Raw genomic sequence first — 27677 nt, 5'->3', positions numbered from 1 at the left:
CAGTGCGCAGGGAGAAGAGGGTGGAATTGTCCTGATTGGCAAGCCAAAATGCTTGCACAGGTGAAATGTTTGTCATGGCGCAACATTAAATCCCACCCTCAGTAACATTTGGGGGCTTATTTCCAAGGCGACACTCATGGGAACGTACTTAATTTGTTAATGAACGCTGCAGAGCGGGGGCAGGGTTTTTTGCTTGCTTGCTTGCTTTTGGACCTGCTGGGAGGAAAGGGTTAATCCATCTTCTGCTCCAAATCTGGGCTTTCATCAGCTGCTATTTACATCCTGGGAGGGGGCAGATAAACACAACATTAAACCACATGTAATTTGACCTTGAGTATCCACCTGAAAGATGCCCATCTATAAGAATGTAATGTGCAAAGCAGCCTTAAGATTGGGTTATCTTGGAACAGTTAGCAGGCAAAGCTATATAAATGCTAATTATAATTATTGTTGCTACTCCCGTTGTTGTTAAATGGGTATACATCTGCGCCAGGCTGTACAAATCTGGGCTGAAGTGAATGTTTCCCTCGTTCAGATCATATTTTCTAAAGCATCAACTTCTTTTGCAGTGCTGCCTGATTCCCTAAGAACCCGATGATGAGTTTCTTTGAGCGCAAGAGAGAAGTAGCGGGGCCTATCTAGCTGCGCTGTGCTCATACTGAGTTTCTTTTCCTCCCTGTAAACCCCTTACTTCAAAGCGAGGAACATAATGTACGGTTTTTTAATGGCTCTAGACCAAGGCACTCAGACTCTCTGTGCACTGTGCCTTACCTCCGTGTAAACACCTAATCAAGATTGCCTGCGCTCCAACAATAGCAGCCAAATGCAATTCGAGAACCACAAGCCTTTGAAGTCCTCCCTGCAAAGGCCGGTTTTCTAGTCCGGGATAATGACATCTCATGATTGCTGCCTTTGTTGTATCTTTTCAGCAGAGAAGCAATTACGGGCCTCAATTTAACAGAATAGACATTACACAGCTTATGATGCTCAAAATGCAATTTCATTTGATCATTTTCTCAATTTGATTGGCATTAATAGAACAGTTCGCTTCCCCCAAAAAAAGAAGAAGGAAGGAAGGAGAGTGGGTCGAAGTTCTGTCCTGTTCTTCTTTCAAAGAGATAATGCAGAAGCATGCTCTTGCCTGCCCGGCGCACTGTGCGGCTTGTGGCGCTACCAAAACATTTTTTCTCCCAGCAGCAAAAATCTGTCTGCCTCCGTATGTTCTGGAAGAGCTGAGCTCTCGGGTGGCTTCTCAATATTTCTTAGCTGCCCTATGGTGCTGTGAGGGCTGATAGGCTCAGCCATTAATTAGTATTTGGATCAATGTGACTCAGCGAGAGGATTAATTACATGAGCTGAAGACCCCTGAAAGTTATGGTTCTGAATTTCCCTTGGTTTGATATGGCTACCCAGCTGCAAAGTGCTATCTGCCTTCCTGGAGCAGCGAAGGCAAATGGGGTCAGGCCACCAATGGCTACGCCGTTGCTCCTTTTGGGTCATTCTCAGCTGCATGCTATGTTTGCTCAGCACATTATTTCTACCCCTAGCAGGACCTCACTGAGCATGCTTTATATCAGGAATAGCCAACAGGGTGCCCTCCAGATATTGCTGAACTGCAACTCCCATCAGCCCCCAGCCAGCCTGGCCAAGGGTCAGGGGCTAACAGCGGTTGTAGTCCTACAACATCTGGAGGATGGATTGTCTCCCAGGACAGCACCATGGAAGGGCATTTTGCTGTACCTAGCTTCCTTGTTTATTCAGACACAAACACGTTAATTACTGTACAGCTACAGTTCAGGCAGACCTAAATGAGAGGTGGGGGGGCAGGGGACTGTAATTAATTTAGCCTCCTCCTTAGAGTGTAATGCAAAAAGGGATTGGAACAATACGAGGCTTAAAGGGCTCATTTGGTCTCGTGCTCTTAAAATAAAAGAGAAATGCAGTGGTAATGCCTGCAATTGAAAGAGGAGTAAGGATTTGCAAGATTAATAATTAGGGGCATGTTTAAAGGAGCAGCCAACTCATGCTGTAGATAAACAGATTGTGGCCCAAACCACCTCACATGGGGGGAGAGAAGGGGCAAATGTCTGTTCCCCATTTGTTGTTTGTTTGTTTGTTTAAAGCACCTTCATCCTGTTCTTCAGCCACAGAAAAGGCTTACAGATGTCACTGATGAAATAGTCACGACCCTCAGGCTTACAACCTAAATGTCATGACATAAAAGGAAAAGAGACTCGGGAGGGAGAAGGAGACAAACAAGTGCTACTTCTTAGGTTGAAATCCACCCCCACCCTTTATTCTGGGCTGTGGGGCAGCACAGGAAAATAGGAAGCTGCTTTATACTGAGCCAGGCCCATTGGCCATTCAGCTCAGTATTGTCTTCACTGGCCGGCAGCTGCTTTCCATGGTTTCAGATAGTAGTCTCTCCGAGACCTACCTGGGGAGGCCAGGGATTGAACCTGTTTGTTTTATTTTTAACAAAATGTATACAGTCATACCTCGGTTTAAGTACGCCTCGGTTTGAGTACTTTCAGTTTAAGTACTCCGCGGACCCGTCTGGAACGGATTAATCCACTTTCCATTACTTTCAATGGGAAAGTTCGCTTCAGGTTAAGTACGCTTCAGGTTAAGTACTCCGCGGACCGTCTGACACGGATTAATCCACTTTCCATCACTTTCAATGGGAAAGTTCGCTTCAGGTTAAGTACGCCTCAGGTAGAGTACAGACTTCTGGAACCAATTGTGTACTTAAACCGAGTTACCACTGTATACCGCCTGATTGTAAAAAGCAAACAAACCTCTAAGCAGTTTATAACAATATAAAAGAAAGCATTAAAAATTATTGGTAAAAGGTTTTTTTTAAAAAAAATGGTATGGGAAAATTTCAAAATATGATTGAAATCAGCAGTAGCGAAAAATAAATGAAGCACGTATAACTTCTGCCTGTGAGTTTCTACATGCAAAGCAGATGCTGTACCACTCAGCTAAAGCCTTTCCCCTTCCAGTATCCCTTCCCTTGCTTCTGCCAGCTCAGCTGGCTTTTGAACGGGCAGGAGGCACGCTCACAGTACCTCTGCCAGCGGAGTCAGGCAGAAGGCCCTGAAATGGAGGGTTCTTAGCATGGGACTGCACCAGCTCAGAATCCGATGGGTCCTGAGCTGGTCTCGCTACCAGCACTGGCCAGCATCAGACACAGTACGGGCCTGATCACTGTGCAGCGGTGGACCTTGGGGGTCTCAAATTTCAGTGGCACCCTGTACAAAGCTAACATTTAGTGCCCCACTGCCTCTCTCCTTCCATTCTACATCATAGTTGTCCGTCCCCGTCCCCCCGGTGGCACCTCTCAAACTCCGTGCCCAGTGCAACCAAACCAGTCGTGTTCCCCTGACTCCACGTCGGCACTGTGCCAGCATGGAGATGGCACAGGGATCAGGATCCATCTGCCTGCCCCAGACTCCATCACTACCACTGTTAAGTGGCCATTTTGCAGGTGCAGCACAGATCCTTGGCAGCTGGGAGTTAAGATCAGAGGTGGGGGAGAAATTCAGTTCAGTTCTCTTTCAGAGGTAAACCCGCATCATTCTCGCTTTCTGAATCCATACCCAGACCAATCTGCTATCCTCCACAATTCGCCCTTCATCGAATTTTGTAACACTGTTCTCCAACCAAACAATGTGTATAAAAATGCATATATTTGGGCAAATGTTGAATGTGTGAAGGAGAGCTTTCACAGGATTGGTCATCTGTCATTGATGTTTTAGTTGAGATGCCTGAGTTGCAGGGGATAGGACTAGATGATTCTCAGGATTCCTTCCAACTCTATGATTCAAAGAAGAAGAAGAAGAAGAAGAAGAGGAGGAGGAGGAGGAGGAGGAGGAGGAGGAGGAGGAGGAGGAGGAGGAGTTTGGATTTGATATCCCGCTTTATCACTACCCGAAGGAGTCTCAAAGCAGCTAACATTCTCCTTCCCTTCCTCCCCCACAACAAACACACTGTGAGGTGAGTGAGGCTGAGAGACTTCAGAGAAGTGTGACTAGCCCAAGGTCACCCAGCAGCTGCACGTGGAGGAGCGGGGACACGAACCCGGTTCACCAGATTACGAGTCCACCGCTCTTAACCACTACACCACACAATGAATATTATTATTAATTCAACTTATATACCACCCTTTGCCTGGAGGTCTCGGGGCGGTTCACAACAAGACCACAACATACAAAATCAAACCAAAAGCAATAACCCAATAACCCCCACCCAAAAAAGCTACATTTTAAAAGGGTGCCGGATGTCATTAAGATCAACCAAAGGCCTGGTTTAAAAGGAACATTTTTGCCTGCCGCCTAAAGGTGGGTAATGAAGGTGCCAGGCGAATTTCCCTGGGGAGAGCATTCCATAGACGGGGAGCCACTGCAGAGAAGGCCCATTCTCATTTTGCCACCCTCTGGCCCTATCGAAGAGGAGGCACACGAAGGAGGGTCTCAGAAAATAATCTTAAGGACTGGGTAAGTTCATATGGAAAGAGGCAGTCATGCAATTGTTGACTCTTGAATCAACATTCAAATTCAGTACTTTTTGGACTTCCAGTCTACCGCCATTGCTGGCCGGCGGGAGAATCTCGAGCTCCGAGATTCTCTAGTGCTGTGAGGGAGGGGGAGCCACGAGAGCGCCGTGGACCCCCAAAAGAGCTCCAGATTGAGCATTCTGGAGATGTGGGGACTCAGCAGCACCTTTTTCTGTCTTCTCCACTCCCCGGTAAGCCCTTTTCAGCGAGCGGAGTGGAGACGTGGTGCCTTGAGTTAATCTGCTACCCTCACAACGTGAAGCTCCGAGCCAGCAGCCTGTGGAGCAGTGGATTTTTCCAGATTCAAAGGATTTGAAAACATTGGACACCGTGAGTAAAGGGAAAGGCTTTTTAAAAAATTTAATTGAAAAGATTTGGACACGGGAGGAGATTTAAAAAGGAAGTCGATTTCTCCCATTGAGCAAACTGAGACGCAGTTAACTTGACCGAAGCCGGGAAGCTGACAGGAAGTTTTTAATTACCAAAAATCGGACTTAAAACTTTCCCCCCTAAGACAGGGTAAAGTGGAGAAAGGTTGGACTTTACAAAATCCCTGTAAAGGTTCTTTAATTTGGTCTGGGGAAAGTCCCCCTGGAAGCTGGAGTCTGGTCCCTGGAGGGATCAGCGAGCTGCTATTATGACATCACAATAGGATTGAATTTATTTATCTCTTTGAGGCTGAAAACTGTCAACATTGAAGAGAGCGTAAAATATAAGGTTGTGAATAAGAAGTTTGATAGATGTTCTTTTCATAAATGGATATATGAGTTTTAAGATATGAAGAAGAATTAAAAATGAGCGTTTGTAACCAGATCGGGCATAATTTCTGTTTCTGAAGTTTGGAAATACGAACTGCACCATTTCCTGTTTGTAATCTGCGCTGTTCCCACGAAATTGGAGACGGCCAGGATGTCAGTAGACAAAACATCTTCTGACATTATTGACTTTCAAAAGGAACTTTTGGAATTGCTTTTGGATTTTAAAAGTGAACTGCGTCAGAATACTATACAGATTGATAAAATAAAACAGAACTGTGCGGAAAGTGGAAAAGGACTAATCCCAACAAAGTATGAAGAGAAGCAAGATGAACAATCATCAGCCATGGACAATGTAATTGAATTCAAAGATGATGAAGAAGCTGCATGGAACATTGTTCCCTCAGTGAGAGGGGGGAACAGGACTCATGCTTGATTCAAAGAGCCTTCAAAGAAGAACCAGCATGGAATAATGCCCTCCCAGTGAGAGAGGGAGGACAGGATCCATGCTGGGGCCAGAACTTAAGGGGAACCAAAATTGAGACAGGGCTGAAAAGTGGAAATGTAGTTGGATGGTATTGTGCAATAGCTAGGAAATTGGAGAGGCAGCAGGAGACAAAGAAGGGAGAGTGGTGGATAGGTGGTGAAATAGCGGGAGTGGGGTAAGGAGTAATAATGGATGTTATTTTCTGACTGATGGCCCAAAACTGGAATGACCTATGGAACTGGCTGATTCATCTGGGAGACCCTGAGTCCAGGGGGGGGGGGGTGAATTAGATTTAAGTGTTTAAATGTTATTATGATAAAATAAATAATATTTGAATGTATGGAAATTTTGGGGGGTATAAATTTGAGGCTAAGGGGAGAAATAGAGGATAGATGGATGGGAAAATAAATTTCAATTTCGATTAAGATGAATTAGGGGTGGAAGATAGTCGATGCTTTTAAGAATAGAAATAGTTGTGAGGTAATGAAAAATGTGTTAGAATGATTTAAGATAATAAATGAAAATTGCTTAATTTGGAGTTAAAAATGGACCCAGTGTGAGGGGAATCGAGGAAGTCTACAATGTTAATTAAAATGTTAGAATTGATGTTTTTCTTTTTTATGTTTTTATTTTTTTGTGTTTTTTGTGAATTTTTGTAATTTGTAATGTTTGGAAATCAATAAATGTTATTTTTTTAAAAAACCAAATTCAGTACTTTTCAACTGGGTCAGTTTCACCCATGAAAGTCTCTTCAGAGTGCATACCCTCCAACATTTCTCCAATGCCAATTGGGACATGTTGTTGTTGTTGTTGTTGTTGTTGTTTTGCCCCTGGAAAATAGGGACACTTGGACGGTCTGTAAGTGTTCTGATGGATGCAATGGGGCAAGTGGTATTGTGTAGGTGAGCTCTGCCCCTAATCTGTCCACATTTTTTAAACAGTATTTCGAGAGCCCTTGTATGTATAGCTGTATCTGGCAAAGACTCTCCCCATACGATGGCTTTGAGAAAGGCCATTTCTCTCTCTCTCTCTCTCTCTCTCTCTCTCTCTCTCTCTCTCTCTCTCTCTCTCTCTCTCTCTCTCTCTCTCTCTCTCTCTCTTTTAGTTGGATTGTGTGCTTGAGATTATGCTGGAACCTCTTGAACATACTGTTTTGAGTTTCCAGCTGCCTGCTCTTTAGGAGACAGCCCAAGGAGGAATGTTATGCTGCGAAAGTAAAGCGATGCAAGTTTTTCTTTGCTGAAAAGTGAATTTTTAATTATTTCCCCCTTTTTTTCTTTTTACTACACCACTCAATGCACCCAAGCAGGAAAGTGATGGCCAGCTCACCGCTTGCCTCCGTCTCATGCCGAGACTGTAGGGCTATAAGCAAGATTTGGCTCTGCATATAAACACTAATCACTAGAGAAAAGGTCTGGCTAACAGGTTATCGTCTTGTCACCGGGAGCTGGGATTCCCTAGTGCTAAAGCTTTCACTAAAACATTCTGCTCTATATGTGACTTAATACCTACCATTAAGCAGTTATTCTGAGTGCATACACTCTGCCTCCAATGCAAGTGTTGCACACAAAGGAACCCTGGGGAGGCTGGAGGATGAAATGGAGGAGTTCAGTGCGGACAAAGATTAAATGCGTTGAGAATGGCTTTGTGCGTTACCTCTGGGGAGTCCAGCGTCTCACCTCATGAGGAGTGGCACCTGAGGCCTTAACTGGAACTTGATGAAGCTTTAACTCCCCCCCCCCCGGCAATCCATTTCGAGTTTGATGGTTCTTTAAAATGGCGACGGAGACCTCTTAGCTCCTATTCAGACATTGACTCAGCCAGGGTCAGCCCTGCCATTAGGCAAAGTGAGTCAGGCGCCTCAGGCGGCAGTTGCAGAGGGGGCGGTGAGTGAAGAGAGCTGTTTGTGTGCTACATAGCCTGCCTGCGGCCTGCCTTTGCTTGCCTGTTGCCCTTGAATGAGTCCCTCTATTATTGCCACTGTCAAAGACAAGTCAGATTAACCCGCCAGCCTGGTTGGCTTTTGTACATGGAAACGGGGGAAGGTGCCCTCCTGTCCTTTGCATGGAGGAGCAAAACACCTTGGACCAGCCCTAGAAGCAGCCGATTGATCTTTTGCCCTCATCACCGCGAACCTAAAGCAATGTTTGATGTGGGCACAGAACAGAAGCCCATTCCCCCAAAGGCCAAATCAGGCAGTTCTACCCATAGGAAAAAAGAGGTGAGCTTAAGATAGGAACGCAAGGTGAGCCTGCTGGATCAGGCCAATGGCCCATCTAGGCGAGCATCCTGTCCTCTTGGTGGCTAACCAGATGCCTGTGGGGGACCTGCAAACTGGGCATGAGTGCAGCAGCTGATATTCAGAGGCATCCTGCCTTTGACAGAGGAGGTACAATGCTGGTATGATTCAGACTCTTCTAATATGGACGTTTGCATGAAGAACACACAGAGCACACATTAATTTTCATGGCACGGTGGCAGAAGCAGCATGCCCTCCTCCCAATGCTTCAGGTCAGTCCTCGATTTCCTTCATCTTGTTCCCTTTTTAAACACAAGTGTTACACCTCTTTTGTAGGGCTGTTGGAGAATTAAAGGAACTTTGGCTCATCAATTATACCAGGGCAGGTTGTAGCTCAGTGGTAAGGCATTCACTTTGTGCACAGAAAGTCCCAGATTCAACCAGTGGGATCTCAGTAGGTAGGGCAGGGAAAGGCTGCTAGTCAGTGTAGACAATATTGAGCTGCGTGGACCACTGGTCTCACTCATTATAAGGCATATTCCTATGTTCCTCTGATTAAATTTGCATATGGGCAAAATGAAGAGTTCTGAAGCAGCTTCCTTTATTTTTAAGATGATCACATATGTGTCATTTAGTAAGCATCCTCTTCAAAGAGGCATGTTCTCTTTTATGGATGAATATGAAGAATTTCCCTCTTTTCTTTTTTCTTTGGAATCCTATGTCTGGCGCCTCTATTAAGGTCCAGGGATTGCATACTCCTGGGGGTGGTAGATGGTTAATGGAGGGCCCTGGGTAGAAGAGAGGGAAAAGTACATCTCCCACCCAGGGTGAGAGGCTGGGAAGGGAAATAAAAGATCCCAGGTGAGAGCTGGGAGGAGCTGCTGTCCCTCTGTGGATGGTAAGGGCTAAGAATTTCTTACTAAGACAGGCACCCCCAAACTTTGGCCCTACAGATGTTTTGGACTACAATTCCCATCTTTCTCGACCACTGGTCCTGTTAGCTAGGGATCATGGGAGTTGTTATTAGTCTAACATTATTTGGTGTGATGTTGCTGTTTGGTGATTTTGGCATTATTGTGCCATAATAAATTTGTTACTTTTAGGGTGCCCCAAGACTTCATTTTTTTTTTAACACTGGTGTTTTTGCACTTATAATTATCCCCGCGTCTTCTTCATTTTAGTGTCAGGCCTCCTAAGGGAGGAGGGTGTTTGTTTCTAAGGAAGAATGTACTAACACATTGCTGCCTTGTTTATTTTAGGATGCAGTGGGGCACAATTGACTGATGCAGAAAAAATGTAAAACTCTTCTGAAATTGAATTATTTTTCAATTTCACTTTTTTTTTTCCTGAGCCTCCAAGCACTGCACTGGAAGGAAGGCAGGAAGGGAGCAGTCCTTGAACTTTAAAAAGATGACCACTTACTACACATACACTTGATTTGTCCTGGTCAAACAAAATCCAATTTGCTTCTTTTTCATGAAGTAATCATTTTCCGCTTGTGACATATGTAGTTCGCATGAGCTGATAATCTTGCAAACGTTCCTGTGCAGAACCGGTACATCATTAGATGCAAAAATTCCATTCATTGATTGCTTACTCTTTGTGTTATACTTGATGTGTACACAGCAGTTAAAGCTTGCTTACATGGTACTTGGAGGGAAGGCGGATGCCTTCATTTTGACTCTGGATTGAATGCAGCCAAGGTCATGGGCAAAGCATGCATTCTTGACAAGCTAGGATGCTAACTCTTTTGAAGATTGAGGCCACCTCAGAATGTTAGGGAGAGAGGGTTCATCAGTATTATCACAATTCCAAATTTTAACAGGCAGTAGTAAAGTTGGCCAAGCCTGCTCATGACCTGATGTTTCAAAGCAATGAGTCCTTGAGCACCTCAACTTTAAGGTTATAGAGTTCCACTCTCCCTATCTATCTCAGTTACAAGGTCTATGAGTCTTCCCCTCATTCCTGTCTGGATTCAACTACAGCCTTTTTCCCCATATCCCAGCGGGTAGGCATGGTTTTATAAGAGTCTTCGTCTATTTGTATTCCATTTCTTTTTATTCACTTATCCTCTTCAAGAGCTTCTCCCATTTCACCACTACAACCTGAGAGGTGGTGGATTGCCCTAAAGCCATCCACCTAGCTTCTCAGTTGACCAGAGATTTGGACCCGGGTCTCCCTGACTCACTTCCAAAACTCTCTCCACTACAACACATTGGTATCAAATTTTATTTGATAGGTACATGCACAAAAAGGAACCATCGCCCTCCAGGTTTAGGGCTGCTGTTGCATATAGTGTGATAGCCTGCGTGGTATAGCAGTTAGTGTTGGACTAGCACTGGGTTCCAAATCCCCGCTATGCTGCGGAGTTTTCAATGGGTCAGTCATGCCCTCTAAGCCTAACCCACATCACAACCCCTTCCTTGGAGAGGCTGGGATAAAGATGTCATAATAAAGAAGGGTCGCTTGTGTTGCTTGCCAGCATTTTCACAACGTGATTCTTCATGAATGCAAGATGGCTATCTTGAGTTTCATGATAACTTTGCTTGCTTGTTTTAGGCTCACCCATACCAATGGCCCAAGACAGGCAGAACAGACCCAAGCCAAGCTGCATCCCCGAAAGAAAACTCTCTCCAGCATCCATTGGGAGCCCAAGTAGAACTAAGAAGCCAGTATGGTGGATGTCACAATCTGTTAGAATTTGAGAATGCTTGTGCAGATTCCAGCTCTTATAGAGAAGTGCCTGATTTGGAGCAGGACGCCAGACGTCCGTTGCATCACAGGTTGCATCCAAATCCATTTGCCGCTCCTTCAGCTCCCAAGAGATCTGGTCAGGACAGCCCATTCTCTCCAGACTCAGCCTATGTTATTCATCAGGATGGCAAGCAAAATTCCATGAACTTGACCTCTGCTAGGAATCCTCTTCAGCCAGGCTCCTACCAGAACTTCACAGGGTTTCATTCACCATGTACTGGTGAAAAGAAGAAGAAATACCGATGTGATCCTGAAAACGCTTCTGGGTCCCACCACCAGTATCCCTATAGGTATACAGTTTCAGAGCCTTGGTCTACCGCCAGACATGGCAAGTGTTGGAACCTCGTAGAGCACAAGAGCTTTTCGGATGCCTACAATGCAGGTCTTCAACAGCCTGTAAACGGAGAGGTTTTGTCTTGGAACCCCAGACAGATTCATACAAAGAAGACCCTCGGCAGCTATGTTTCTGGTAACTCAGAGTAAGGATGCAGGATAATCAATATTATTAAAAGAGTCAGAGAATCAGGGGAGCATTGTAGATGTATAGCCAGTACTAGCTCATTTTCTCTTGATTTGTGCCTGAAATTGCCATGAATACGGACTGTGGTCCCCAATTAGTACATAACAGATACTAACTTTTCTGCAGCATTGCCCATGTATTTACCTATACAATTTTCTTGCAATATCTCTCATCCACTGAAAGAGCTTTTTTCAAAAAAATATTTTGTTATGCTGCTTCTAGCATTCAGCATGCATCTTCCCCCCCCCCCTCTCTCTCACACACACACAGGTTATTGTTCTCCCACATAGCAGCTAGGTGAGTGGGGTGGAGGAGAAGGCTCGCATCATGGAATCATAGAATCCTAGAGTTGGAAGGGACCCCAGAGGTCACCTTGTCCAACCTCCTTCAGTGCTGGAATCTTAAGCATCCATGACAGGTGGCCATCCAACCTCTGTATTAAAATCTCCATTGAAGGAGAATCCACCACCTTCTAAAGAAGTCTGTTTCACTGTCAAACAGCTCTTACTGTCAGAAGGTTCTGTCAGATTCTACCCTCTGGAGCAGCAGAAAACAAGCTTACTCCATCTTCCATGTGACAGGCCTTTAATTAGTTGAAGATGGCTATCATATCTTCTCTCAGTCTCCTCTTTTCCAGGCGAAACATACCCAAGTCCCTCAACTGTTCCTCATTAGGCTTGGTTTCCAGACTCTTGGTTGCCCCTCCTTTGCCCACGTTCCAGCTTGTCAATATCCTTCTTAATCTGTGGTGCCCAGAACTAGACAAGGTACTCTCCATGGGGTCTGACAAAGGCAGAATAGAGTGGTACTGTTGCTATACCTTATACATCTCCCAACGCATATGACTACCTAGATAGGTCTAAAAATGATTCTCACCCCGCTGCTGCTTTCCGTTGTCTTCCGTTTTACTTTGTTTCCTTTTGCTTCCCTTTTCCCGCTCTTCTTCCTTGAGGCCGTCTCAGCCATCTGCTCACACCCCGGTAAGAGCCCTTTCCCCAGCCACCCGGCTCATCCAGGCGGCAGAGCGGCATCACCGAGAAATCTCTCAGCTGGCAGATGATCACCTCGCTGTGAGCCAGTTCACGGCCATGTTTCCTCCCATTATACAGAGGGGAGAGAGCGACTCGCAACTCAACATGGAGAGCTGTGAACAGACCCGCCAGCCCATTCTGAGCCGCAGCAATTCCGAAGGCTACTTGATTCAGATGGAAAAGCAGAAGGAGAGGAAGGAGAACAGGAAGGTAAGCTGGGAAGAGCATCAAGCAGAGCAAGGGTGGGTGGAAGCGGGCCTGTGGTCTCCTATAGTGTTTTGTGATAGATCTGCAAGGAATTCTGGCTCTCAGTTCCTTGAGCAGCAATCCTACCGCCTCCTTCTAAATCAGTGGTTCCCACCTTTAAGAGAGGACTCTATGTTTCCTTTTGTTTTTGTTTTTCCGTTTTTGTTTTAATTTAGATTACTTTCTTTTGTCTTATTACATTACCAAAAAAAAAACCAAAAAACTTTAATAAAATCTTACCAAAAATAATTTAATCAGTGGTTCACAAAGTAGGTGGTAACAGGATGTATAAATGACTATCAGGCTTTGAGAAGCTGGTATTACCAGAGCAAGTACACCATTTGGTTGTTTGGTTGTTTAATTAACAAAGCTAAATAGTTTTAATTGAATTTTGAATAAATTATTATTACTGTTTTGAATTTTGAGTTAGTATCTCCCTTAGTAGAAGGCACTAAGGAGGAGTTTATGGACACAAAGGGACAGTGGCCCCAAAAAACCACAACTGTTTCAAATTATTTATTTATTTATATCCTAAAATTAATATACTGTACTGATTGATTGTTGTTGTTTTTTGTTGTTGTTTTAAAAAATACCCACCTTAGGCTGATGAGATATAGAAGGTATTTGGGGGCGTGGGTGGGGGGAATCAGGTGTGTTTTTGTGTGTGTGATGGGACTCCTGAAAGGGGAGCAATTCAACTTCATTAGCATTTTGAGGCCCCATCTGCCCTGTGCATTGAAAGCGGTGTCACACAGGGCCGGCCCTACGGCCAGGCTGGGTAGCGCAGGGCACCACGGCACCAGCCCACCAGGTGGACGCCGCGAGCTGCGCCCGCCCGTTGACTGGCCGGTCCGCCGCACAGCTGCGCTCACGGCAACCGCGCTGTGCCTGCCCACCCACCGCGCAGCAGCGCCTGTGGCAGCCGCACTGCGCCCGCCCGCCCACCACGCTGGGAAATGGGGCAGGGGGGGCACCGGAGGGATGCGGCGCACCACGGCGCCAGGGGCGCTTAAGATGGCCCTGGTGTCACAACACTTTAAACATTCACAGCTTCTCCCAAAGAATTCTGGGAGATGTAGTTTGTTAAGGATGCTGAGAGTTATTAAAAGGTCAAGGGACCCCTGACCATTAGGTCCAGTCGTGACCGACTCTGGGGTTGCGCGCTCATCTCGCATTATTGGCCGAGGAAGCTGGCGTATAGCTTCCAGGTCATGTGGCCAGCATGACAAAGCCGCTTCTGGCAAACCAGAGCAGCACATGGAAATGCCGTTTACCTTCCCGCTGTAGCGGTTCCTATTTATCTACTTGCATTTTGACATGCTTTCAAACTGCTAGGTTGGCAGGAGCTGGGACCAAGCAATGGGAGCTCACCCCGTCACAGGGATTCAAACCGCCGACCTTCTGATCAGCAAGCCCTAGGCTCAGTGGTTTAACCCACAGCGCCACCTGGGTCCCTATCAATCCCCAGCGTGGTTTAACAGTCAGCCTTTATTCCCAGGGAACTCTCAGCAGCCTAATTCAAGGATGGGGAGTTTGTGGCCCTTCCAGGTGTTACTGAGTCATAGCTGTCAACTTTCGGATTTGAAAATAAGGGATCAGCAGCCTCACCTGTCCTAGGGACAGTCTACGGTATATCTAACAATCCAGGATAGCAGTGGGAAACGGCGCTGGAATAAGGGAATTTCCAGCAAAAAAAGGAAGGTTGACAGCTGTGGCTTGGAATAAGGGAGTTTCCCGCAAAAAAAGGGAGGGTTGACAGCTATGCACTGAGTTCCAACTCCCATCCCCCCAGGAAGCATGGACAGTGGTCAGGAGTGATGGGAGTTGTTGTCCAGTGAGGAATGGAGTGGTGCCTTTTAAGATTATGTTTGCCACCCACATTCTTTATAAGTACTAGTTTAGTTTCGTAAGGAAAGAAAATCTGCTGCCCAATTAGCTGTCCATTAGCAAACTAATTGTGGAATTAATCCATTGTGCAATACTGTCAACCCCGCAATGAGAAATGTAATCTTGGAAAGCACCAAAGTGTTGCAATTAAGGCCCTGCAACAAATGAGCAAATAAGCAACGGGAGGGTGTATTTAACTGCAAATGCCGGAGAGGGGTATTTTGTTTATGTTTAAATTTTATCCTCTTTCCCACTCCCCAAAGGACTTGCTCAAAGCAATTTCGCAATATAAAATAAGGTTACCAGACGTCCCCGTTTCCCAGGGACAGTCCCCAGATTTACAAATCAGTCCCCATACAAAATCCATTGAAGTTGAAAAGTCTCCCCGGATTCATTGAAAAAAATCTGGTAACCTTAATATAAAAGCTTTTTTATTATTAAAAAAAACCCATGATCTCCCCACTAAAGCACAAATTAGCAAACTCAAAGCAACAGCATTAAGAACAAGAGGAGCAGCACTCACGAGCGACATGACGAGGAACAACAGAATCAAAAGCTTATTGAGAAAGGAGAGTTTTAAAAAATAATATTTCATTTGCTAGTATTTAATTCCTAGTATCTGTGCTAACCAATCCATTTGCCACTTCTCCCCTGCCTCCGCATTATGAGATCTGTCATATGGAAGGATGCAGGGGGCACTGTTTCACCTTTAAGCTGTTGCATCCGCAAAAAAACGGTTTCAAACACAGCCATTTATATACATCAGCAGGAAGCCAGGCTGCAAGTCCGAGAGGGAACCATTACCCTTGCCATGCCCATTTTGCCCATCAATATACCCACCCCGCTTCCCGAGGGAAATGAACCCAAACCCATCGGATGCTACAGCATTTCTGAAGCTCAGATATTCTCACAACAAACTTAACCAGGGTCCCAGTTCACTACAGCTTTGATTTTGTGGTTCCTTTTTTTTCAACAGCATGTCCAGACTCCATGCAGTAGCAATTACATCCTGACACTGGGACAGGACGGTTTTGAAAAATATCCTCATGCACCCATGACAAATTACACTGTTTAAGAAGGTGGCTTCTGGCCCCAGAGCAGACAAGCTAAGCTGAAATAATTGTCCATGAGTGATGACTCAGATGTGATGGCTCTTTGTGGATTGCTGCTTCACTGCCCCTAAGAAGGGGGTTAGCTGGATTAGAACCATAACTGCAGGGCAGATTTCCTTCCCTTTCTCTTCCTCCATATCCAGACTATCATCTTTTGTTCCCTTTTTTGGATAATGGTCTTAACACGCAGGCTTCTGAAGAATTTCACAGAGGGTTGCCATTCATAATACAACCTGGCCCCCAACTTTGAGAGGTTCTCTTTGCTTGCTTGCTGGAAATGTTTACATTTTCCTCAAATATAGCCACAACAACACCAAGTTGTGAAAATGATCCTTGACAGAAAGGGATATCAGTTTCTAATTCTAGTTTTCCTTATCAAAAGCTGCTGGCCCGAGTCTTCCTTCCCCCCCCCCAACCTGTGGGTGGGACTCTCACAGCCAAATTCTCTGGGGCTATTATGCTGGATGCTTCAGAGAAAACAGAAATTTGTATCTTGGCAGTTAAAGCTGTGTGGGGCAAGCGACAGCCCAGGCACGCTCACTGAAAAACTTAAAAGGAAGATCCCCATTGCTATTGCAGTTCCTGAGTTTGCAATTGGGCCTGTGCCAGTGAATTCAGAGCCTTCCTGTCAACACTTGGGTTATCTTTGGCTCAGCTGAGTTGTCACAGGAAGCCACTGTTTCCCATACAGGAGTAAGTTATGGCAAGGAACTCATGTGCAATACCTTGTCCTCCTCTTGTGCATGCAAGAGGAAAATAAAAGCTTTATTCCAGTTATGAACAAACCACAGTTTCTCTTGATGTTCCCAAACTCAAGGAACTGTGGCTTGTTTATGCTCCAGTTAGTGAAAGCAAGCCAGGATCAAAGCAAAGTTTCAGGTGCTCACTTGTTTACTAACTTGAGTTTGAAACCCAACCACAGTTTCATGAGTTTGAATATCATGGGGAATATCTTCAGGTCCCCTCTCCAGTTGTTGTTTTTTTTCCTGCTCTTCCTGTGGTCATTACTGATCCTTGCAGTCCTGGTTAAATAAGTCGTCAAACAATGAATGGCGGAGGTCTTTGCCATTTGCTCAGGAAGCAAAACTTCATCCCAACTCTCTGCTTAGGGTTCGAGGACAAAAGGCTACATGAAGATGGACCTCAAGCTTGGAGGCCTTGGACCTGACTATGAAACCATCAAAGAGAAAGTAAGCAGCATGCATGGCATTTTTTTTAAAAAAAAATTAAATCTTTTGCACATCTTGCAACTGTCCTGCACTGGGGACAACAACAGGTGCAATATTATTGTTACAGGTAGGTAGCCGTGTTGCACACGAAAGCTCATACCAAAATAAAAACTTAGTTGGTCTTTAAGGTGCTACTGAAGGAATTTTTTTATTTTAATATTATTGTTGTTAATATTAATATCTTTAATATTGGGCAGTATCAAATGCTCCCCTTCCACTAGCACAAGTTATGTACACTATCAGAATGGACCTCTCCTCTCCCCTGAAGCCTCTGGTGTGCCTCCAAAATCGTCTCTGGAGTGGGGAGAGGAAACATAAGTGCCACAGGGCCAGCAGAAATCCACCAGTGCTACTTTGGATACAAGCTGTTGTTGTTGTTGCTATTATGTTTTTAATTGATTTGTTAGACTTGTTACCTGCCCTTCACCACTATCTCCTAGGGCAAGTCACAACAATGTAAAAATGCAGAATTAAAATCAGTTAAATCAATTTACAATCAGAAAAATTGGGATGGGGGTGGGCTTAAGGGGCCTGAGCCTGCTGTCCTTCCCCCCCCCTTTTTTTTCAAGGAAGCACAGTCCCGGTGAGACCCCAGCCACCCCCACTGTCCATTTTCCTGGAGGCATCTATACCTTTAAATTAGCACCTGCAAATAGTACACAAATTTGTGGTGTGGGGCTGTTCCCGAATGAATCCTTGGTGTTATGTAGCAGCATCCCTAAAGGACAATGGATTTGAAATTGGGGGCAGTGGAGGTTTGAAAAGTCGGGAATGATGTGGAGACTTGGACTCCCATCATCCCTCATCAATGGCAAATATGTCTGGGGCTGATGCGGACTGGAGTCCCCAAAACATCTTGGTGGGGGCAGCCTGAGGGAATCTGGACTAGATGATCCGCTCCCATCCATCCCTGTGGTTCTGTTTGTTCTTCCTGACCCAAAGAAACAGAGGTGGGGGCAGGGGCGGACACTGTGTCCTCCGAACCCAGGCGCATTCAAAATAGATCATATTTTCAATCTGCCGTTTTCTTTGCCCTTTGGCAAAGGTATCCATTAGTCGATACTCACCTGCGGAGAATTCCAATTGCAGATAAGTACACCCAAGTTTATTCTCTTCCGGCTGGTTCAAGTGTGCATTACTTTAATGCAATTGAGCTGCCCTTGCGAATTCAGATGGCCTGGCTTTATTGCAGAAGGGAGGAAAATGAAAGTAAACACAGCAGAGCAAATGCAGCCGTAGAGTAGCTGAATGCACATTAGGCCCTGTTAAGAAACATCAGGTGTTGCTGGACCAAAGAAGAAGATGGAGCCAATCATCCAAGAAAGGGCCTGAAAGAAGCCTCTTTTCTCCCCCTTTACCGTGGATGATTTTGCAAGATGCTCTGAGCAGATAGATGGGAGAACATAATCCTGGCTGCCCTTCCACCCTACTGATAAGGCAACAGTCATATAGCATTTGCAGTCTAGGAGAGCACCGCGGGGTGTTGCAGTGGGGGAAATAATTCAGCAGACAGCACCGGTCCAGAGTACTTTAAAAGCTGCTTTGATTCCTTTGGCCTTGTGTGTGAAATGAAGCAGATTGGACAGCTGAAATAGGAATAAATGCAGAGGTCCATAGCAACACATACAGCCTTCGTGAAACCATGAGGTTTTTTTCTCTCCATAAACTTACATGTCAAGCATAACATGCCATTCTGGTATGACTAGGGCCACAATGATGATATTTTATCGTGTTTTTAATATTTTTTGTTGTAGTTATTGTTGTTGTTGTTGTTAGCCCTGAGCACTGAAAAGGTTATACGCCCTCCCCGATATGATTTTTAAATAAAAATAATATTAAACCATAAAATAAAGATTTAAGCGCGTGCTTCGTCCGACCAGTGGTTAATCCATCACCGGGTATGACTGGAATGGCACGAGTGGCGTCTAAGATGAAAAATCATTTCTAAGGAAAGTCTCATCCACTTACTATAAATTCCAGTAGTTAAATATTGAAATTTTTAATATTGTCTTGCTTGTAAGCCACCCAGGGGCTATTTGTTGATGGGTGACTATATAAATTTAATGCATAAATAAACTTGAGTTTGAACATGTCTCCATTGTTGAAATAAGGCAGATGGATATACAGTGGACCATTGTGTTACGTACCGTCCCCCTTGCAAACGCTGCCATTAGTGAAAGCGCATCTCATGTTATGAGCAGTTTTGGGTTACAAACGGACCTCCAGAATGGATTACGTTCATAACCGGAGGTACCACTGTATAACTGTTTCGGTTGTTTAAAAAACATAAAAGATGAACAACCTGCCTGGAACATGAGAGGAGGAGCAGGAATGGTGGCTGATAGTCCTGTTCAACCTGATAGAATATCCACATGTCATATCATTTATGAAGCCAAAAGTGAGCTAAACTCTCAGTGACTTCTCTTTAAGTGTCCTATCCACACCCTCAAAGTAAAATGGGTGATCTGACCACACAATCAGAAACACAAAAGAGAACAGAAGATAATTTATTTAAGTCATTAGTCATGTTTGTATCCTGTGTGTTCCTCAAGATGTTTACGGTGGCATAAACCCCATCTCATCTTCACAACATTACTGTGATGTAGGCTAGGGCGAGAGACCATGCTTTGACAAATACCACCCACAGATCTTTGTACTCCTGAGCAGGGATTTCTAAACCCAGGTCTCCTGGGTTTAAGAAGTCGAGCATTCTATCCTCTTCCAGGAGCAGCTGACACAGTGCCCTCCAGATATTTCTGAACTACAGCTCCCATCATCCTGGACCATTGGCCATGCTTGGCGGAGCTGATAGGGGCAGTTGGGATATCAACAGTCTCTGCTCTTGTCTCTAAATTTATCGCCAACCATCACACCGCATCCTTACACTGCATCCCAGACTTGTTAAACAGCCCTACGACTACTGCCATTTGTCTCCCGACAGACGGAAAAGATGAAGCAACAGAAGGAATATGCCAAGCAGGTTAAGGAACAAAACATGAAGAACATCTCTAGCGCTCGGAAACCACAGCCGAGGCACGACAACAAATCGGCCCTGTCGAGGCAGAAGGTGAGTCAGCTCCCAGAAAGAGAAACTCAGCAAGCAGAGGGATAAGAGGCACTGGGTGGACATGCTCAGCTCTTTTCCTTGAGTCAACAGCACATAGGATGCTTCCATGTGGCAGTTTATTGCTCATGCATCACATGCAAGTGGGGTGTTTTTTTGTTTTGTTTTTTGGCACCATCCATGCAACACCATTCTCATCAAAAGGCCATCCCGCTTCTCGTCCTCGCACCTCAGCTCAATCCACTTTTGCCATTTCACTAGGATTTTATTTACATAATGGATTTTCCGCTGGAAACTTTGAATCCAGATTAAGCGGGGAGATGGTTTGAGGTGGCCTTTTGATGAAAAGACGGTGTGGTGCAGGCACTAAGCAAAGCTTTTACGCATGAGGAACGCCGAGTCGATAAACTGCCACTTGGACGTGCCCACAGAGGCTCTCTGTGCTGTAAAACATGCGGTTCACACGGTAAATCACCACTTAATGAATGGTTATCTCTGTTCACCTGCTGCTTCTCCCTTAAAGCAGCATGAAGGTGATTTCAGCAGACCAGTGGCTGGGAAGATGGCAGGCATGGTAAAGCATCCTTACCTCGTCCAACACCCACTTCCTAATTTTTTAGATTTCCCCAACCCTAGTTACTTTTAATAATAATAATAATAATAATAATAATAATAATAATAATAATAATTTTTATTTATACCCCGCCCTCAGCAGTCAAAACCGGGCTCAGGGTGGCTGACACAGTAAAATTACAACAAGACATAAAAGAAAAAACAATTAAAATACAGGTTAAACAATTTAAAATTTTAAAAATGCAGCCCCATTTTAAAATAGCCCGAATCAAAACCACAGGGAGGAAAACACAGGGGTCAGACTGAGTCCAGCCCAAAGGCCAGGCGGAACAGCTCCGTCTTGCAGGCCCTGCGGAAAGATGTCAAATCCCGCAGGGCCCTGGTCTCCTAGTTCCACCAAGTCGGGGCCAGTACTGAAAAGTCCCTGGTCCTAGTTGAGACCATTCTAACCACCTTATGGCTCGGGATCTCCAAAATGTTGTTATTTGTGGACCTTAAGGTCCTCCGCGGGGCATACCAGGAGAGACGGTCCCGTAGGTACGAGGGTCCTAATATTCTAAACTCCCATATTCCAAACTTGCATGTGGAATCCCAGCTGGGGGGGGGAACAGTGTGTGAGGGATGTGAGTGGGAGATCATTGTGTGGAACGATCCCCCACTCTGTGTGGAAACAGAAGCCAGGCAGAGGGTTAAGCACCCCTCCTCCAGCATACGGCTTCCCACTTGAAAACTGAACCCAGCCGCCACCGGCACTTCCAGACGTGAAGTAAATGCTGGATATGTAACTGTGCCCTTTCCTGGGAAGCACAGTGTGTCCCCCTGCTGTGTTCATTCATTTTTTTTCATTTGCTTCCTTCAGGCCCTCGAGTACGCCAAGACCATCCCCAAGCCCAAGCTTTATGTGTCGAAGTTGTCGGAACAAGAGCCCAAGGACGAGAAGAATCTGGCACGCACCTTAAACGGAGAGAATCTTCCTCCCATTTCATCCCTCGAATCCCTGCAGAACAGGCACGAAAAGGAGAAGCAAGTTGTTGCAGCTTTCAAAACCCTTCATATTGTATGAGACTGAGCCCAAAGTCCCAGGGACTGACTGCACGCCTTCCGAGGTAGCAGAGAACTGGACCGTTTTGCTCTGCTCTTGTCTTTTGATGGTCTCCCCGAATGCCCAAGGACTGGCATTGAATTATGAGTTTCTGCTATCACAAAATGAACTTTGAAGATGTGAAGTATTTTTCTCTCCTTCACCCTCCCTCCCTCATTTTTATTTTTATGTCAGATTTTATTGTTGCTAATTAAAGAGTTGGATAGGTAATGTTCTAGAACGGTCTTAATTTATTTACACCACCTTTCCCCTTTTATTATTTCCTTGCCAAATCCTTCACTGGGCCAATGTCATGTTACACCTAGGGCCACTCCAGGTTGGTGAGGGGTTGTGTTGTTGTTGTTGTTGTTGTTTGGGGGGGTTAATGAACGCTGTATTTTCCAGTCAGGCAGAAGTCAGCCAACTCAGCTAAAGTAAATACATATGATTTTATGCTAATGATGTGTGTTGAAATGCTGTCAAATGCTCAAGCTGACTTGAAGTAAATGCTCTGGGGTGGCTTGCTATGAAGAAAAACAGCAAAGCAACAGTTAAGCCAAGGTGTAACTTTGGTGCCTTCCCCAAGGATCGCAGGTGACACTTGATCGGGAACTTGAACTACTAAAAGCTTAGTGAACTACAGGCAGCCCACCCAGCCCAGCCCTGTTTACGTGGGGGTTACATCCCAAGGCACCTCACATGCAGTGCCCATACCTGCCAAGTTGCTGTCGGAGAAATAAGGGACCGGGTCGGAAGTAGCGCTGCCGCCATTTTGGAACTGGGCGGAGCATGCTCAGAAGTGACTTTTGATGCTGCTTTGCCCAGTTCCAAAATGGCCACTGCGCCAGAAGTCGCACTGTGCAGCCATTTTGGAACTGGGCAGAGCAGCATGAAAAGTCACTTCTGAGCATGCTCCACCCAGTTCCAAAATGGCCGCTGCGCCAGAATAAAACAAAAAAAAAATCTGTTTCTTCAGCTAGGAACAGCTGGGAAAACGGGGATTTCCCAGGGAATACGGGAGACTTGGCAGCTATGGCAGTGCCGGATTTACGTATAAGCTAAACAAGTTATAGCTTAGGGCCCCAAAAAAATCTAAAGGGGGAAAAACTGGATGTACATTTCCAAAATAAAAGATAAAAAACAAATAAAATAAAACCCACATACAGCAACAGTGTTTTGTGTGGTGTAGGCTCCTATTTGTTATGTGCAAATGGCTTTAGATACCTATTAGGCCCATAAATTACCATATAGCATATACTCAACACAAAAAACAGCAACAATTTGTTGTTGACAAAGGACAGCTGGACATAAAAAGGGCCCCATTGCCTTCAGTAGCTTAGGGCCTCATCAAACCTAAATCCAGCCCTGATCACATGTTGATGAAATCATGTATAATTGAAACCCATGAAAAAGCCTGCAAACACCCCATTCCACCCTTTTAGTAATGTTTCAGTGACATCTTTATGACATTTCCAGGTCACTTCCGGGTTCAGCACGACGCATGTATACACGGTCATGCACATATTGAATGCATATAAACAGGGAGCTGCCTGTACTGAACGAAATCATGGTTTCAGTTACTTGGGCGTTCATTTTGCAGAAACAGTGGCATGGAAAAGTCACCCTTCTGTGCCTTCTAGGACTCTACAAATTATATTCAGGAATCAAAGTGAGCAATATGGCTTCCTTAGCCCTTACTCTGCACAGTGTGAAACGATTCCCAAATCAACGTTCTTCCAGTTTCATTGTTATGCATTTGTTGTTGTTGTTTAGTCGTTTAGTCGTGTCCGACTCTTCGTGACCCCATGGACCATAGCACGCCAGGCACTCCTGTCTTGCACTGCCTCCCGCAGTTTGGTCAAACTCATGTTCGTAGCTTCGAGAACACTGTCCAACCATCTCGTCCTCTGTCGTCCCCTTCTCCTAGTGCCCTCAATCTTTCCCAACATCAGGGTCTTTTCCAAGGATTCTTCTCTTCTCATGAGGTGGCCAAAGTATTGGAGCCTCAGCTTCACGATCTGTCCTTCCAGGGAGCACTCAGGGCTGATTTCCTTAAGAATGGATAGGTTTGATCTTCTAGCAGTCCATGGGACTCTCAAGAGTCTCCTCCAGCACCATAATTCAAAAGCATCAATTCTTCGACGATCAGCCTTCTTTATGGTCCAGCTCTCACTTCCATACATCACTACTGGGAAAACCATAGCTTTAACTATACGGACCTTTGTCGGCAAAGTGATGTCTCTGCTTTTTAAGATGTTGTTTAGGTTTGTCATTGCTTTTCTCCCAAGAAGCAGGCGTCTTTTAATTTCGTGACTGCTGTCACCATCTGCAGTGATCAAGGAGCCCAAGAAAGTAAAATCTCTCACTGCCTCCATTTCTTCCCCTTCTATTTGCCAGGAGGTGATGGGACCAGTGGCCATGATCTTGGTTTTTTTGATGTTGAGCTTCAGACCATATTTTGCGCTCTCCTCTTTCACCCTCATTAAAAGGTTCTTTAATTCCTCCTCGCTTTCTGCCATCAAGGTTGTGTCATCTGCATATCTGAGGTTGTTGATATTTCTTCCGGCAATCTTAATTCCGGCTTGGGATTCATCTAGTCCAGCCTTTCGCATGATGAATTCTGCATATAAGTTAAATAAGCAGGGAGACAATATACAACCTTGTCGTACTCCTTTCCCAATTTGGAACCAATCAGTTGTTCCATATCCAGTTCTAACTGTAGCTTCTTGTCCCACATAGAGATTTCTCAGGAGACAGATGAGGTGATCAGGCACTCCCATTTCTTTAAGAACTTGCCATAGTTTGCTGTGGTCGACACAGTCAAAGGCTTTTGCATAGTCAATGAAGCAGAAGTAGACGTTTTTCTGGAACTCTCTAGCTTTCTCCATAATCCAGCGCATGTTTGCTATTTGGTCTCTGGTTCCTCTGCCCTTTCGAAATCCAGCTTGCACTTCTGGGAGTTCTCGGTCCACATACTGCCTAAGCCTGCCTTGTAGAATTTTAAGCATAACCTTGCTAGCGTGTGAAATGAGCGCAATTGTGCGGTAGTTGGAGCATTCTTTGGCACTGCCCTTCTTTGGAATAGGGATGTAGACTGATCTTCTCCAATCCTCTGGCCATTGCTGAGTTTTCCAAACTTGCTGGCATATTGGGTGTAGCACCTTAACAGCATCATCTTTTAAAATTTTAAATAGTTCCGCTGGAATATCATCACTTCCACTGGCCTTGTTATTAGCAGTGCTTTCTAAGGCCCATTTGACTTCACTCTCCAAGATGTCTGGCTCAAGGTCAGCAACCACACTACCTGGGGTGTACGAGACCTCCATATCTTTCTGGTATAATTCCTCTGTGTATTCCTGCCACCTCTTCTTGATGTCTTCTGCTTCTGTTAGGTCCTTACCACTTTTGTCCTTGATTATGGTAATCTTTGTACGAAATGTTCCTTTCATATCTCCAATTTTCTTGAACAGATCTCTGGTTTTCCCCATTCTATTGTTTTCCTCTATTTCTTTGCATTGCTCATTTAAGAAGACCCTCTTGTCTCTCCTTGCTGTTTTTTGGAAATCTGCATTCAGTTTCCTGTATCTTTCCCGATCTCCCTTGCATTTTGCTTGCCTCCTCTCCTCCGCTATTTGTAAGGCCTCGTTGGATAGCCATTTTGCTTTCTTGCATTTCCTTTTCCTTGGGATGGTTTTCGTTGCTGCCTCCTGTATAATGTTACGAGCCTCCATCCATAGTTCTTCAGGCACTCTGTCCACCAAATCTAAATCCTTAAACCTGTTCCTCACTTCCACTGTGTATTCATAAGGGATTTGATTCAGATTGTATCTTACTGGCCCAGTGCTTTTTCCTACTTTCTTCAGTTTAAGCTGGAATTTTGCTATAAGAAGCTGATGATCTGAGTTACAGTCAGCTCCAGGTCTTGTTTTTGCTGACTGTATAGAGCTTCTCCATCTTTGGCTGCAGAGAATATAATCAATCTGATTTCGATGCTGCCCATTTGGTGATATCCATGTGTAGAGTCGTCTCTTGTGTTGTTGGAAGAGAGTGTTTGTGATGACCAGCTTGTTCTCTTGACAGAACTCTATTAGCCTTTGCCCTGCTTCATTTTGAACTCCAAGGCCAAACTTGCCAGTTGTTCCTTTTATCTCTTGATTCCCTACTTTAGCATTCCAATCCCCTGTAATGAGAAGAACATCCTTTGGTGTCATTTCTAGAAGTTGTTGTAGGTCTTCATAGAATTGGTCAATTTCACTTTCTTCAGCACCGGTAGTTGGTGCATAAACTTGGATTACTGTGATGTTAAAAGGTCTGCCTTGGATTCGTATCGAGATCATTCTGTCATTTTTGAGATTGCATCCCATTACAGCTTTTGCCACTCTTTTGTTGACTATGAGGGCCACTCCATTTCTGCTACAGGATTCTTGCCCACAGTAGTAGATATGATACCGTGTTTCCCCTTTTTTAAGACACCGTCTTATAACTTTTTTTACTCAAAAAAGAGCACGGTGTCTTATTTTCAGGGGATGTCTTGTACGGTACCTTAAGGCCTCCTCGGAGGGGCCAGGCCACTGGTTCGTGGTGCTGCTGGGCACTCTGCGCGGCACCGAGGCGGCAGGCTGCTGGCTCGGCGCTCCGCCCAGCATTGCTGGGCGCTCGGCGCTGCAGACCGCCGGTTCCGGCGGCGGGGGGCAGGCCTCGGGCAGCTCTCCCCCCAAAAGAAGAGGCCAGGCGCTGCAGGGCGCTCCGAGCGCTCGGCGCTTCGGAGCACTCCGCTCTGCAGCCGCCGCTTCCGGCGGCGGGGGGCAGGCCTCAGGCAGCTCTCCCCCCAAAAGAAGGGGCCAGGCGCTGCAGGGCGCTCCGAGCGCTCAGCGCTTCGGAGCGCTCCGCTCTGCAGCTGCCGCTTCCGGCGGCGGGGGGCAGGCCTCGGGCAGCTCTCCCCCCAAAAGAAGGGGCCAGGCGCTGCAGGGCGCTCTGAGCGCTCGGCGCTTCGGAGCGCTCCGCCCTGCAGTCGCCGCTTCCGGTGGCGGGGTGCAGGCCTCGGGCAGCTCTCCCCCCAAAAGAAGAGGCCAGGCGCTGCAGGGCGCTCCGAGCGCTCCGCTCTGCAGCCGCCGGCCTCGGGCAGCCAAACAAAAAGAGAAGAGGCCAGGCGCTGCAGGGCGCTCCGAGCGCTCGGCGCTTCGGAGCGCTCCGCTCTGCAGCCGCCGGTTACGGCGGCGGGGCGGCAGGCCTCGGGCAGCTCCTCCCCCCCGCAAAAGAAGAAGCCAGGCGCTGCAGGGCGCTCCGAGCGCTCGCTGCTTCGGAGCGCTCCGCTCTGCAACCGCCGGTTCCGGTGGCGGGGCGGCAGGCCTCGGGCAGCCCAAAAAAAAGAAAAGAAAAGAAGAGGCCAGGCGCTGCAGGGCGCTCCATGCGTTCTCTGCAGCAACAGCAGCCGGTTCCAGGCCCCTCTGGCTGGCTGGGGCGCTCGGCGGTCTCGCATGGAGGTATGTCTTATTTTCGGGGGGTGTCTTAGATCTCACTAATGCTAAAAAATGCTGCCATGGCTTACTTTCTGACTACGTCTTAAAAAAGGGGAAACACGGTAGTCACCCGAACTGAATTCGCCCATTCCCTTCCATTTTAGTTCACTGATGCCCAGGATGTCGATATTTATTCTTGTCATCTCATTTTTGACCACATCCAGCTTACCTCCACTCATGGTTCTTACATTCCAGGTTCCTATGCAATATTTTTCTTTACAGCATCGGACTTTCCTTTCGCTTCCAGGCATATCCGCAACTGAGCATCCTTTCGGCTTTGGCCCAGCCGCTTCATCAGCTCTGAATCTACTTGTACTTGTCCTCCGCTCTTCCTCAGTAGCATGTTGGACGCTTTCCGACCTGAGGGGCTCATCTTCCAGCGTCATAACTTTTATATGCCTGTTGTCTTTGTCCATGGAGTTTTCTTGGCAGGGATACTGGAGTGGCTTGCCAGTTCCTTCTCCAGGTGGATCACGTTTAGTCAAAACTCTCCACTATGACCTGTCCATCTTGGGTGGCCCTGCATGGCATAGCTCATAGCTTCTCCGAGTTATTCAAGCCCCTTCGCCACGACAAGGCATTGATCCATGAAGGGGATTGTTATGCATATAGATATATATAT

General features: G+C 45.9%; 1 protein-coding gene across 1 annotated transcript in view; it reads left to right on the top strand.

The window, feature by feature from the left end:
* The window catches only part of JHY (junctional cadherin complex regulator), a 33261-nt gene extending 11266 nt beyond the window's left edge, over positions 1 to 21995 (top strand). The window contains exons 4-8 of the mRNA XM_035140007.2: positions 10599 to 11272; positions 12266 to 12554; positions 16699 to 16779; positions 19760 to 19885; positions 21315 to 21995. Coding sequence (XP_034995898.2) covers positions 10599 to 11272; positions 12266 to 12554; positions 16699 to 16779; positions 19760 to 19885; positions 21315 to 21518 — 1374 coding nt within the window. The 3' untranslated portion in view covers positions 21519 to 21995. The remainder of the gene's footprint in view (positions 1 to 10598; positions 11273 to 12265; positions 12555 to 16698; positions 16780 to 19759; positions 19886 to 21314) is intronic.
* The last annotated feature ends 5682 nt before the right edge of the window (positions 21996 to 27677 follow it).

Source organism: Zootoca vivipara, chromosome 15, assembly GCF_963506605.1.
Source record: "Zootoca vivipara chromosome 15, rZooViv1.1, whole genome shotgun sequence".
Classification (NCBI taxonomy): domain Eukaryota; kingdom Metazoa; phylum Chordata; class Lepidosauria; order Squamata; family Lacertidae; genus Zootoca; species Zootoca vivipara.
This window is presented reverse-complemented; position numbering and strand designations above follow the sequence as displayed.